This window comes from Coturnix japonica, chromosome 5, assembly GCF_054131305.1.
Source record: "Coturnix japonica strain WE chromosome 5, WE-NBRP24, whole genome shotgun sequence".
Classification (NCBI taxonomy): Eukaryota; Metazoa; Chordata; class Aves; order Galliformes; family Phasianidae; genus Coturnix; species Coturnix japonica.
Genome location: NC_140667.1, coordinates 9,587,159 through 9,600,316, shown reverse-complemented (window position 1 = coordinate 9,600,316; position 13,158 = coordinate 9,587,159). Strand labels below are relative to the sequence as shown.

The following is a 13,158-nucleotide window of genomic DNA, read 5'->3' as shown; positions in this document are numbered from 1 at the left end:
ATACCTTAACCTTTTTTTGTGATAAACTATGTAATTAATAATTTACAAATTTTTCCATGAAGAACCATCAAATCTTGTGAGATCTAAAAAACACTAACACTTCAAAATAGCCTAAATAATACAGCTCTGTACTATGTAAACATGCAGTTTCCCACTTTCTCATGTTATACCAAGTGTCACTAAATGAAAAGGCAAACAAATAAAATCAGATTCTTTCATGATAATTATGATGATAGATTACTTGTGGACTATAATATTACATAAAGTTTCCAACCTGAGCCCAGCTTCCCTCCTCATCTTCCTGTTACGTGGTTAGAAAAGCAAAAGAACACGTGTATTAGTATTTAAGTTTAGTAAAGAGACAAAAGTTAAAGATGCACTGCAAACTCTAAGTCTACTGCATACAAAACGATCTACATAGTGCAAGCATCATGCATTGTGAAAAATACGCAAGACACTCATCGCCCCATAAGAATTTGGAAAACCCATTTACTGATTAACTTTTTTGGAAGAGAAATTTCTGCACAAATAAATCAATTTCTCTCTTAGTTAAATCAAGTCAGAGCTCTTTTTTACAGATTCTGTACACTTTTTGTTATTTTGCGTGGTTTTTGATTTTTGTTTTTCACATAGTCTTATCAATGTTGATTTCTTTCCCGTCAGGAAAAAAAACCCATCAGTATACAAATTACAAGGTTAATGATTAGAAGAAGCCACAATGCAGAATCGTAATGCGTTAATTTTTTAAAAAGATAGAAAGAAGACCAAAAGGTCCTTGGTTCAGTAGTTCAAAAAGTGGGAAAAGCACTCTAACAAACAGAAGTGGCAACACCATAAACTAACCGTTTGTTGTGTGGCTGTAAGATTTTCCATTTCTTCATGTGTTACCCAGACATTTCCCGTGGTCTAACATGACCCCACAGTGAACCAATCACATCCAATGAAAGGAAAGCAGTAACAAAGAGGAAAGGTTGCAGAACATATAAGCAATCGGTACATATAAGGAGCAGGCATGGGCAAAAGCAGTGGTTTCTAACGTCGTAAGTATAGGCCAATCTATCTAACATGACAGCATAGAATAAAAGGCAATTAACACAGATCACTTTTCTTCAAAGATATTACACAACTGAATGAGATAAATAACTTTCATTGTAATGTAATCAGCAGACAAACATTTGGCTGCGCTCTAATCCAAAAAATGTATTTGTAGTCTTATGCATAACTCCAGAAAACCCCAAAATAACTTTAGACTGCAGAGTACACAGACTTGAGAGGTGGAATTCAAACCAACTTAAAAACTAAATTTAACATAGCATATAAGAGATAAGTGGATACCTAATTTCAACTAATTTCAATTTTAACTGAATAATTACACTGATACAAACTAGTCTTAAAGAAAGCACCATTCTTATTTAATTTCAATACCAGAAAAGGAAGAAATATTGTTCTCCCTACAATTTGATGTTTCCAGAAACTCTTACTTCAAGCTCAAGTCCTTTCTGTTACTTAATTAAGAAAGAAGATTTAGAAATTCTAATGGTTCTGAAAGATGCCTAGTGCTCAATCACTTTCCTTACCGTCCTTGAGGTGGGAGGGGCAGATGGACTTGTTAGTGACATGATCTCCTGAATGGCCAGTCTCAGCTTCAGTCTGTGCAGGGGATTACTAATCCCAATTTCACGCTGTATTTCTGTATCAGACAAGGCTGACATAATAGCACCACTTTTCACGTTTGCTCGGCATGCAGCCACGTACCAGGCTGGCATCCCTACCCACAGCTGAAAAACAAAAAAGAAAGTAACCAAATCTGGAAAACACTCCAGGCCCCAAAATCTTAAGTTCCTTAAAAATAAGTATATTCATTATTAATCTATTTTGGAGGGACTGCTTACCTCTAACCATACAACTACTGTAGGCCCATCCCATTGTGCAAAAGGTAAACCTTGTCTTCTGGCTTCCTCAAGCAACTCATGCCTATGATGATAAAAACAGTTATTAATAACAAAAACTAGTGTAAAAAGTCTAACTTTAACACTGTAATCAAATTACTACATTTTTGCAAACAGTCATTTTTCTTCACAGCTTAACAAGTACAATGACATAACCACCACTAAGGCACTCACAAGAAATAGACACAGACTACATGGAGAAATAAACTGAACTGGATAGGAAATCTCTGTCTGGCAGGGATGCTGGGTCTTGCCTCTAAAGAAACTACAGAAAAACCTGTCTCAAGCCACTACAGACGCTCAGTCCAAAGTTGCCACCACAAGGTGGAGACATCTGACTTAACTCTGGCAGTTAGATTCTTGATTGCTGCAGTATTCTAGAACTGCCAGTAATTCAACCCAACTAAACACACTACTCAGAAATGAAACAAATAGGAGGAAGAACCATCAAATAGTTAGTTACAAGCAGCCATCCTCGTGTACCCATTTTAAAATCCAACAGCGCTGAAACAGTGTTCAGCAATTAGCAGCTTAATAGTTAATTTCATTTACAAAAAAGAGAAGACTTTAAAAGCTAATTCTTATCTGTACACTTCAAATATATACATGCCTCTGAAGTAAAAAACAGAAGATCATCTGTTTTCCTCCCAGCACAGAACATACTATGTCGATCCCACAAATCATCAGCCCTAAACACATTGCATTGCTTGGCTTTACTCAGTATTTTCCTGCTTTTAATCTTAAATAACAAAGATTCTATAAAACACTGCTTGGTAAGAAGATAATAAAATGCTTAATGCTGTATTTGCCAGAAAGGAATACAATGTTTTTCCAAAGCAGTTCAATTTTGAAACTGGTGGTTTTGTTGCCCTTTTGGGTAAGTACAGTAACATGCTCATGAAGTGAGGGAGGTGCACTAGTGACAAAGGAGCACAGATATGCTCAGAGAATCCCAAAGATGATCTCAGGCAGCCGCGTGAACACTGCCTCCCCTCCTCCTGCTGGCTCAGAATGCTTTCTGGGGCACTGTGGTTCAGACAATTGCAGCAGTAATTTCTTGTTGTTTCAATAGCCTCGCTGCATGCTTTAGGTTAACTATGAAACAGTAAATGATTTAGAGGTGAGCAGTACAGGGAAAGCATTGAAAAAGTAAGGTGAGGTTGCGATGCAGACATACAACTGTATAAGAAAACAGCTGTGTTGCTAGAAGGAAATGTGACAGTGGTAAATGTAGAAAAATAAGCAAAACAACGTTTATAGGAAGTTTACTTATTCAATGGATCCAAAAAGTAACCCTTCCATGAAATAGAATGTTAGCTGCAGAGATTGTTCAGATACAGTGAGTTTTTATCTCTTACTTAGGTAAGAAATCATTAAACTGAAATTTCAAGACATCTCTAGGGAAGAATTTAAAAGTAGCTGCTGTTGGCATTTATAAACGATACATCAGCATTTTGCCTACAGCAGGGAACTCCACTTTTCCAAAAATTACCTTCCAACTTCACCAGAAACGCACCATGCTCCAGTGACGCATGATCAAGCTATACAGAGAGCATAACCGACATACCAATTTAGTTGCACATCATCCAATTAGATTTTTTTGTAAATGGGTGCCAAATCCACCCTCATATCATCTTTGTCTGCTGCAGTGACATTTTCAATTTAAACAGACAGTAGATATAGTCACCACCTCTAAACTTGAAAGCTAAGAGACCTCAAATGGGCAGCTGACTATTTGAATAACATTTAAGTAACAAAACCAGGGGATAGACATCTAAACTTGGTTGAGTGTTACTTTGAATGGGAGAGAAAAACATGCTGAGTTGTTTGATAAATTCAAAATGAGTCTAACATCGACCATAGAAAAATTGTGGTCATACGTGAAGTGAAGCAATGTCAAAAATGCCGTTGCTAGATGTAGTATTGAACAAACTGGCCATTCCAAGACCATCTGAAGTAACCATATTTATAATGCCCCCCAGCAAGCAAGCATACTCTGACCCACAAGGAAATGAAGCAGTTCTGTGCTACAGCACTGCCACTGGATGGAAACAGATAAATCTAGAACTCATGGTATTGCTGTATTCCAAGTTTCTTGGGATGAACCAAAGGTAACAGACTTGGAAGAAGCTCAGAACAGAGAAAACATTAAGGAAAACACTAAGGAAGCAAAGAGAATGATCATGGTAGAAATGATAGTTATATGGTGTGAAAACTGAAATGCTGTGGTAGCAAAAATGAAATGGAAATACACTAATTTCAGGTAGATCGATAGTGTAATTTTCTTACGTACCATTAATAGATACGTAAACTTTGTGCATAACTTTTTTTAAAGAAAAGATGCTGACAGTAGCCGTCCTCTTTAGTTAATACAGCATTAAGCTTGTAACGATGACCAGAAAGCACAAAGACAGTTGTGGCACACAGTGTCAGCAGCACAGCTCACAGAGATGAACAGCACGAACAAAACATTGAAAACAACTCGCATCTAGTAATCAAAGAGCGTACTTAAAATACATACATCTACCCTCCAAATGAGTCATCATGACTATCAACTACTCCCCAAGCAACTTTTAAAACCCAAATTACAGACTTTCAAAGACTTAATATTTCCATTGTAAAAGAAAAAAAACCACACCATGCATATTAAGACAAGACATGGGGCTAGCATTAAGATAACGCTGGATATATGTCAGCAACACACCTTCACAACAACTTCTGAATCTAATCTCTCTTCTCACAATTAGACTTTTTCTGAAAGAAGTTAGCACTTCTCAGACTAAAAAATCCAAGTAAGATTCATCATAATTTGACAACAATCCTAGTAAATCAAATAAAAACTTACCCTGATTTTGCACTACCACAAATGGTAAACAAAAGGAAAATAAAACAATAAAGAAAAATATAAAACCAAGATTAAACTGAAACCAAAGGTGTACAAAAACAGACAAACAATGCATATAATTTAATTCTGTCATTATAAGGTTGTTAAAAAAGACACTGAATGCTACTCTCAGCAGAAAGTACTGTTTGTCATAAGATTCCTCATCAAAACAAAATGCAGGTACTTCACTGTGAATATATTATTTCCATGTATAGCTAGCAAGTAAATTTCCAACTGTCACATACAGAAGCTTGCACCTTAACCAGCCAATGACACGGCAGCCATTGCGTATACTTTATGTATTGGTTGTTAACGTAATCAGCCCTTCAAAAATTTACTAAAAAAATGCTATGATCTACCTGCAACTATACTTACGGCAATATCAAATTAAGACAGCATAGAAAGCTCTACTCTAGAATTCAGTTTGCTGCTACTGTTGATAAAAATCTATACTGTTCCAAGAATAGGCCTACCGCTATTTGTACGTGACAAGATTAAAGCAATTTATTCAAGCGAGATGTGGTACAACTTTAAGGCTCTGTAGAGAAAGCAAAATATCACATTATAGTAATGTGTGATTGCCTTCACTGTAGAAGTCTGAAGAAAAACAGCTGAGCCTACTGTTATGCAAACAAAACCACATTCCATTCTGACTTTTCAAACCAGCATGCTGCTGGTTTTCATTAGTAAAGTGACCTGGCATGATTTTTATTTGCTAATAGAACTTAGGTACTGCAAGAAATCACTCTTGCAAAGAGCAATTCATCACACTGTCATTCTAACATACATTATTTAGTCTTGGTAAGGCAAGTCAAAAAGCCCAATATTTCTGATCTCAGACAACTTTTTTTTTTTTAGCTGCGAGTAATGGCAGCTGGACAGAATAAAAGCACCAGAAGTATAAAGTATATGGCTAAGCTTTGGGGGAAAAAAACATAAAGGAGGCCTGATCTTATTTACGCAATTCAGGTGTTTCCTGTATTACCATATAAACATCAAGTCAAAATTCCTAATAATATATATTCTCACCTACACTTTGTAAAATCTCTGCTAAGTCAAGGAATAACAAAACACGCAGTAGGTACTCAGTGAACTTCAAAGGTTTGCTTGGACAGATTTGGGAAAAATTCCTATTACTAGGAAAAAATAACCATATATCTAAAAGGTGCCTTAAAGGATGTAGAGTCAAGAGTTCATTATGCAGAGGAAATCAGGAGTATGCGGTGAAAACAGATTTGAATTGCTGTAATATAAAATGAAAAATATCAAGATAATCGTAAATAGAAGTGGAAAAAAAACCCAAACAACCACCAACACAATTAGCAACTACAACACAAAAGGAAACTGGTTCGGAGCCACTTGTTACAAAAGACAAGCCAATACATACACGGATGCCCTGTAGTGAACTTTTTGTGCTTTCATACTGCACTCTAACAACAAGCAATTATCAAAACACTTTAGAAAGTCTTCCAAATGAATTGAATTCAAAGCAGGAATTAAATAAAATACTGTAGGACGGTTTGATAAGAGTCTGCTTTTAAGCAACAAGTATTCACCAACTAAATCCTTTCCAAATTTACCAAGACTATACTACCACTAATGAACTGGAAAAATGTGTGTGTGGGGGGGGGGAAGAAATCAACAGAGGCTTAAGAGTCACAGCACCACACTAGGGAAAAATACCAGAAAACACAAAACTGATAACAAAGCATTTTTTAACAACGTAATACCTTCATAGAGGATTAAAATATTTGATAACTTACTTTTTCTGCATTTTTCTGTTTTTTTCTGCCTGACCCCCAAGTTTGCTAAGACCTAATGCATCCTGAGAGGAACTATCTGCTTCTGCCATGCCACCTGCGAAGAAAGAAAAGGAAAAGAAAAAAAAAGAAAGAAAAAGTCTCATCATCTCAGTTTTGGTCACATGGTTATAGATAAAAATCACTACTGCTTCCCTAAGCAAAAACATCCTTTAATCCTTTGTAGTTGACATCATTTTTAACCAGGAAATTTCTTTCCACCTAAGTGGCAGATAAAAAGTTTTTCTCCGTTCAGGCCCATAAAAGACAAACCAGACAAAACCTTTTGTAGGATTACAGATGTGCTTGGGCTCAGAGTTTCATTAAGTATTTATCATAATCACACTTAACAGTCTTATACTAACTACCTTCAGTTATCAACAATCCTTAGGAGACACAACATATTCAGACCTACAACGAACCCCAAAAATGTATAAATGAAGACTGTAACTAGAAGAACAGGTACAGAAATAGCTGTGACTGAGGTGAACAGTGGAGTGAGGGCAGGAAGAAGAAAACCGTGTAAACATTCTTCTGAATATTTTTTCTGTATTTCAGTCTTAATGGCAAAACTTTTACAGAACAGACCTTTCCTGGTCACAGGACAACTCACCCACAGATCACATCTAAGCATTTGAACCAGGAAGTGATATGAATGCTTTTTTGAAAATTCCAAGTAGTGACTGTACAAAACCAACTGGAATATTTGTAAAGTAAATCACAACGTGTTTACCAGCTCTGGTAAGCATTTCACATTGATTAAAAAGCCTTAATTGATCTTTAGCAGTCTACAACACAGCTGGTGATTCGAATAATGGATAAATATCAATTTTAGCTTCACAGTTTCATTTAACTTCATTTGGTTTTACTGTATTGCTGGTAGAACACCTATAGAAAGTTACAAAACGTAAAGGAAGGGCTAACTCTTAAGACCTCTAAGGGTATAGAATAGAGTACTTCAAAGCATTTCCTTCATTAGAGAATTATGTCAAGACCAACATGGGAAATATAAAAGACCTGTAATCCCCTTCTGGGGGTAGTTGCAGCCACTGCATTATTGCTCTGGTTTTCACTGCTCCCTCTGCAGATCATCTGTCCCAACCGCAAAAGCAGCTATTTTCCAGTGACTTAATCATACTGCTTAAGTCTGCATTTAACTTTTCATCACACATGCCTACAGATGTAGCTTTATACACAACTACCACCCCAACAGACAATTGTTCTTCATATCATCTTTGGTGAAATCAGGTCAAATAATCATAATAAACCATGTCAAAGCAGTTCATTTTACAAAAGGGACCTTTTATGTAACAAATACAAAAGAGATGACTTGCCACATACCATTTTGTCCTGGTGGATCACTTATATATGCTAACTGCCAGAATCTTTGCCCTGTTAAATGAAAGCTTTTTTGGATTTCATAATTTTCATTTTTCAATATTAGTTGTGTTGGTAGCATTAAATATAACCTTCATAATAGTGTTAAAGGTCAATCATACTCAAGCGTTCAGAGAGCAACGTATTTTATCCAGGGAGCACAGAACTATGCTTTCACAAAAGAAAAAGGCATACCAAAAAACAGCAATACCTGAAGCTTGCACATAAAAAGACATGCCAAAAGATTATGTCTAGTTTGATAAAACACATGCACAGGCAACTAAACACTCTGTCAATCATAAATACTACTAGCACATACATCCTAAAATTCAGTCTTTCACTGAAGAAAAAGAAAGGCAAGCCAACCTTGTCCTAATGCTTCCTTGCTTGTTTGTCCAGGTCGTCCCTTTTCTTTCTTGCCAAACAAGCGGCCAATAGAGGATTTAATCCCCTTCTTTTTGGGGGCTTTATGAAGGGAATCTTGGCTACTATTGCTGCTACTAGGATTACTTGTTTGACCATCTTGTGAGCCGGTTGAACTTTCACAAAAACAAAACAAAGAAAAAAGGTGTCAAACAAACTGGTTTACGTACGCATTCACTGTCATTACAAAGTGAAAGACAACTTCTGGTTTCAATTAAATTTAACAAAAGATTAGTAGCTTACTAGTAACGTTTAATTTCAGATTTGCTGAATATCATGAGAAGAAATAGATATACTAAAATAAACAGAGAAAAACATTAAGCCATTAAACAGAAAAACAAGGGAAAGAATAGAAGGAGTAGGGAATTTATATATTATAGAAAGGAACTTATTGAGGAATTAAGATGTTTAAAGTGCAATTCAAAAAAGCCAAAACTGTCCATAAAATTTCCTTACAAAATAAGCAGACAATGCAAGTTTGAAATGCTTGAAAAACTACACACTAACAAGTTAATTTTTCAACTTTCTTATTTATAAATAAACTGCAATCTGTGAAAGAGGATGTCAAGCAAACAACTAATGCAGACCTGATGCTAAAGGGATCATTCACAAAGACATTTCCAATCATGAAAATGTGTACTGTTTATTCAATACTCATTTATGCAGTCTTAGTCCTTTCTATTTAGGGACATTTCAATATCTAGATTAAAATCTAAAATTGCAAAGCCGCTCATCCTGGAAGAATTTTTACTCCGATGATGTGAAATAGCAACCAACATTACTAGTAGACCTGACTTATTCATAGCTACTTACTTTCTTATGTCCCTGATATCTTCGTGGCTCACCGTATGCAAAGCTCCTTTTTGGACTCTGTCTAAACGCAAAGAACGAGGAGAAGAAGGTGGGGACGTCTCACATTTTATTGTCGCTTTATCATCTCGTACCTCTTCTCTAGAAGCTGGAGACTAATAGAAAACAAAACTTAAGTGTTTGGTTGGAATACACCAGAAACATGAAAGCAATGTTAACAACACAGAAAACATTAAAATAAAAGACAGTAATTTCCAAGTTAAAGAGTTAGTCTTGCCCTTACTGTTCTGCAGTTACCTGAACTTCTGAATTATTTTCTTTTTTAACCTTCATTGACAAAATTCCACATTTCAGTCTTGCTAGTGAAATGAGCAAGTAGCCACCTTTTGTTCATTCACAGATCTATCAACTTAAGTAACGTCATCAGCTCCGTGAAATCAACATAGCTGGCTTCAGTTTAAGCAAACTGCAAATACTAACAAATAAGTTCTGGGAAAAGCAGTTCTCACTGTCATGTTTAGATAAGCATTAGCAAAACTACCAATTCTATAAAGTCAGTTTCTATGTACCTGTGGCCATGGCTGATCTTCTGTTTGAAGAACAGAAATTACAATTTATTTGCGTATGTATTAATAGAGCCTTGAAATTAAATGCTGTTTCACTAAGATTGCAAAACAGCAATTACAAACAGAACACAGCTGCACCACGTAGCAGCAAAAAAATCCTCAAAAACAAACGACCAAACCCACACTTCTATTAAGAAAAGCCACTTCACACTTAATATCAAAGAACATATAATCTCTATTATACAGATAACCAGCAAATTCTCTCATATGCGTCTGGTATCCTTTAACAAGTTGAGAGAAGAATACAAAAATGAAGGGGCACAGCAGTAAATAAAGATTTTACCTTTCTACGGTGTTTCCTTAAATCACTAGGCTGAAAGATGCGTGCAAAGAAAATTTGGAAAAGCCATATTTATTGTAAACTGTAGCATAAGCTGAAATAACTACCATAGACAAAATATATTACGAAGAATTGAAACAACTACAACAACTGCACAGAGAAACCATAAAGAGAATGAAGCACTCTTCAAATCACAGGAGCATTTAAGAATGTGTGCCTGAAGACAGAAAAGGAAGAAAAATAATCAAAATTTATAGCTGATATAGTGGTACTATACGTGAAACCAGCACACAAGATGCGCAATTTATCTTCAGTAAGAGAAACAGTAGAGCATTATGGGGCATGAGTTGTTGCTTCTAAAACAGTGAGGATTTCCAGTCTTATGTCAAGGACTCTCCTTCTCCCCCTGAACAACATGAGCTACACATAACAATAGCAGGCACAGAACTTAACTCAGCAGCATTATTTCAAGCACCTTAGCCAATTCTGCATTCGTGCTATACACCATAAAAACCAGTCATACTTCAATAACTGTGAAAGAGTGCCAACAATGGCTCATTTTGATACAGTAACACTGCTCCTTTTAAAAAGTTTAATGTGCTGGAATGCTTAATTCAGATTCTGCTACTAGTTCTACCTAATCTTCCATCCACTCCAACACCCACTGGATTTCACTTCTTATATACTTCTCAATTCTGCCACCACATGGATCGGGATAGCAACCTTGAGTTAGGTGAACAACTTATTATTAGCCTGAATAACCTGATATTTGCCATCATTGTATTTGGCTACTTATTATTTCAAAGACTGTAAACCAAAAATGAAGTCAGTAAAATAGTCAACAGCCTTCATATATTTTGCTGTTTTGCTGTTGGTGTTTTTAAAATCAGTACCAACTTCTAATCATCTTCCAACTAGAATGGATGCAAACTACACAAAATTAATAAGTTTTGTTATTGTATTATGACTGTAGGGAATCAGCTAAATAAGACAAGTTCTGAGAGAAATAACATCAGATTCATACCCAATTTTCTGGCTCTTTCCTCTATTAAATTTAACAGAACAAAAATCTGAAAATGATTGCAATGTGGAATGAAAGAGATCCATGCAAATTGCTGAAAAGAGCTATATAAGCTTCAGAATTAAGTTGATAGCTTTTAAACTAGATGAAGGGTTTTTAGCTAACTGTACTACCAAACACTGCTTTAGTTACTTAATTAAGCTAACGATGCCAATCATACTCAAAACTAATGCAGTAAGAACTCATTCTGTCTGATAATTCCCAATAGCCTCTTCAAAAGTTTCTGGAATCTTTTGTTCAGTATTTCTAGAAACATTGCTTATTGTCTACATGCTTTAATAAAGACTTTCATAAATCAGTTCCAAAGTATGAAAACAAATATACCATTACAATTTAATTTGTACCCCCATCTGCATTATGTATTAAGATAAAATATTCTTCTGATCTCATTTTCATAAACATGGCTATTTTATTTTATACCTGTTTTTTCTTTTAAAAGAGGTACTCAGTACGTTAACTACTTTTTATTGTGAGATATAAAGCACTCCAGCGCTTGAAACACCTTAATCTACACAAAATAAAGATGCGCTTGACTCTGGATTCTTAACCTGAGCTGTTATAACAATCTCTGTTTTTTTGTTTTTTTTTTAAATACAAGAATGGCAAATGATCCTATTTTATGGAAAAAAAACATGCGCTACACACAGAATTATTACATATTCATTTCAAAAAGCTGGAAAAATAGGTGGCAGAAGTACTCCTTTTTAAACTCCTAGCAAAGACCTAGATTAGATATATCAATCTGTTGCAGTCTACCTGCCATTGCTGTGTTGGTTAGCATGCCTTGTCCACTGAGTCTTACAGACACGAGACAAGTGCAATATTCCAAGACAAAATGTAGTAACCATTATATTGCACATAAAACTATTAAGTACTGGTTCCAAATCTGAAGACAAAGTAATGTTTATAGAGAGAAGTATTCTTTTAATTCTGACATATGGAACATGTTTCACCGAGGAGTATATTAAGGAGACAGACTTGTCTAAAAGTCATATAAACATAAAGGTGGAAAACTGGTCTTTTTCTTTTTTTAACAGGTAGACTTATTGCATCAAGCACCTCCTAGAAGGATTAATTTCCCTAAGTAGTTGTAGGAGGGTCAAAAGAATGTATACCCATCCTTCTCTGTTCACTGAACTGCAAAGACCAAGCTGCCACTACACCAGCCTCTAAGTCTAACATATTTATCAACATGTTTAATAGGCTAAGAAAAGGGAACCAGCACTCAATGCTATCACAGCTGTGACATCGTACAAACTTCAAGATGTAAGTAAGATGTGCAAATTAAGCTTTAGTTGAATACTTAGCTTTAAAAAAAAAAAAAAAAGATGACTAAAAGTAAAGCTTAAAACAGACAGTAACTTGTTGCTGGAGTGAGGGTTAAAAAGAATACATTCACTTCTTCCAGGAAGAGTAACAAAGAAAAATCATAGCAAAAGGAATACTTCAGTGTGAGATGCTGACCAGTAGAATTGAGTTCTCAATGTTTTGTTGGGGTTTGTTGTTGTTTTTTTTTAAAATCATTCATTATCATTATTACAGAAGTTGAAAGGACGCAGCAGAAAAAAAAAAGAGAAAGGACAAATAGAGTTAAGTAAGAAGCAGAGGAAGGGGAGAATCAAATGCATTTCCTACAGAAAAGGAACAGTCGCCTTGGAAAAATAAAGTTAGTGAATACTTACCAGCGTCATGATACCTAGTCTGTCCACTTCCCTAGCTGGACTATGCGGAATCCGCCTTGGGGTGGAGCGACCACTGCCAGGTGGGGAAGAACCAGCAAGGGAACCACTTGCATAGGGAGGAGGAATGGAGCTCATGGATCGGAATCGTCCGTGGGCATCCAAACTCCCACTACCCACTCTGCTTTCAATTTCCTCTGCACGCTGTTCTGTGTTTTCCTTTTCTTCCTGTATAAGCCTAAAAGAAAAA

The 13,158-nt window shown here is 35.8% G+C and overlaps 1 protein-coding gene across 15 annotated transcripts in view; it reads right to left on the bottom strand.

The window, feature by feature from the left end:
* Positions 1-13,158, bottom strand: part of PPFIA1 (PPFI scaffold protein A1) — a 53,725-nt gene that overhangs the window by 9,049 nt on the left and 31,518 nt on the right. For 3 of the 15 annotated variants that reach the window (XM_085549984.1, XM_015863672.3, XM_085549985.1), the window contains 9 exons: positions 12,912-13,146; positions 10,152-10,181; positions 9,246-9,397; positions 8,376-8,548; positions 6,597-6,690; positions 1,893-1,974; positions 1,578-1,778; positions 844-906; positions 275-301 (listed from right to left, as the gene is read on the bottom strand). In XM_085549984.1, the coding sequence (XP_085406110.1) occupies positions 275-301; positions 844-906; positions 1,578-1,778; positions 1,893-1,974; positions 6,597-6,690; positions 8,376-8,548; positions 9,246-9,397; positions 10,152-10,181; positions 12,912-13,146 (1,057 nt within the window). The remainder of the gene's footprint in view (positions 1-274; positions 302-843; positions 907-1,577; positions 1,779-1,892; positions 1,975-6,596; positions 6,691-8,375; positions 8,549-9,245; positions 9,398-10,151; positions 10,182-12,911; positions 13,147-13,158) is intronic. The other 12 variants (XM_085549990.1, XM_085549988.1, XM_085549992.1 and 9 more) reach the window with 7 other exon arrangements.